The sequence below is a fragment of the Penaeus monodon genome, chromosome 15 (assembly GCF_015228065.2).
Source record: "Penaeus monodon isolate SGIC_2016 chromosome 15, NSTDA_Pmon_1, whole genome shotgun sequence".
NCBI lineage: Eukaryota > Metazoa > Arthropoda > Malacostraca > Decapoda > Penaeidae > Penaeus > Penaeus monodon.
This window is the reverse complement of record NC_051400.1, coordinates 8620067-8620396: the sequence shown is the minus strand read 5'-3', so window position 1 is coordinate 8620396 and position 330 is coordinate 8620067. Positions and strand designations below refer to the sequence as shown.

Below are 330 nucleotides of genomic sequence, written 5' to 3'. Positions count from 1 at the left end.
CCTTCCCAGTATTTTTCCCACCATATATATATTTTTTCCCCACAGGAAATAGTAATCCATAATCGCCATCAGTACACAGCAAATAAAAATCATCCCCCCCCCCTGATTCCACCGCTTTCCTACAACGCTCTTCTCTTGCTTTCCAGGGGCGGCGTGGCCCTGTGCCTGAGCCCCCAGGGCCGCAGGAACGGCGAGGCCCTGATCCGCTTCGTGTCCCCCGAGCACCGCGACATGGCCCTCAAGCGGCACAAGCACCACATCGGCAACCGCTACATCGAGGTCTACAAGGCCACGGGGGAGGACTTCATCAACGTGGCCGGAGGTGAGTTC

The 330-nt window shown here is 57.0% G+C and overlaps 1 protein-coding gene across 2 annotated transcripts in view; it reads left to right on the top strand.

Annotated features, from left to right (window-relative positions):
* The window catches only part of LOC119581735 (RNA-binding protein fusilli-like), a gene marked incomplete in the record, with an annotated part of 165619 nt that overhangs the window by 144345 nt on the left and 20944 nt on the right, over window positions 1-330 (top strand). For both annotated transcript variants that reach the window (XM_037929866.1, XM_037929867.1), the window contains 1 exon segment: window positions 147-322. In XM_037929866.1, the coding sequence (XP_037785794.1) occupies window positions 147-322 (176 nt within the window).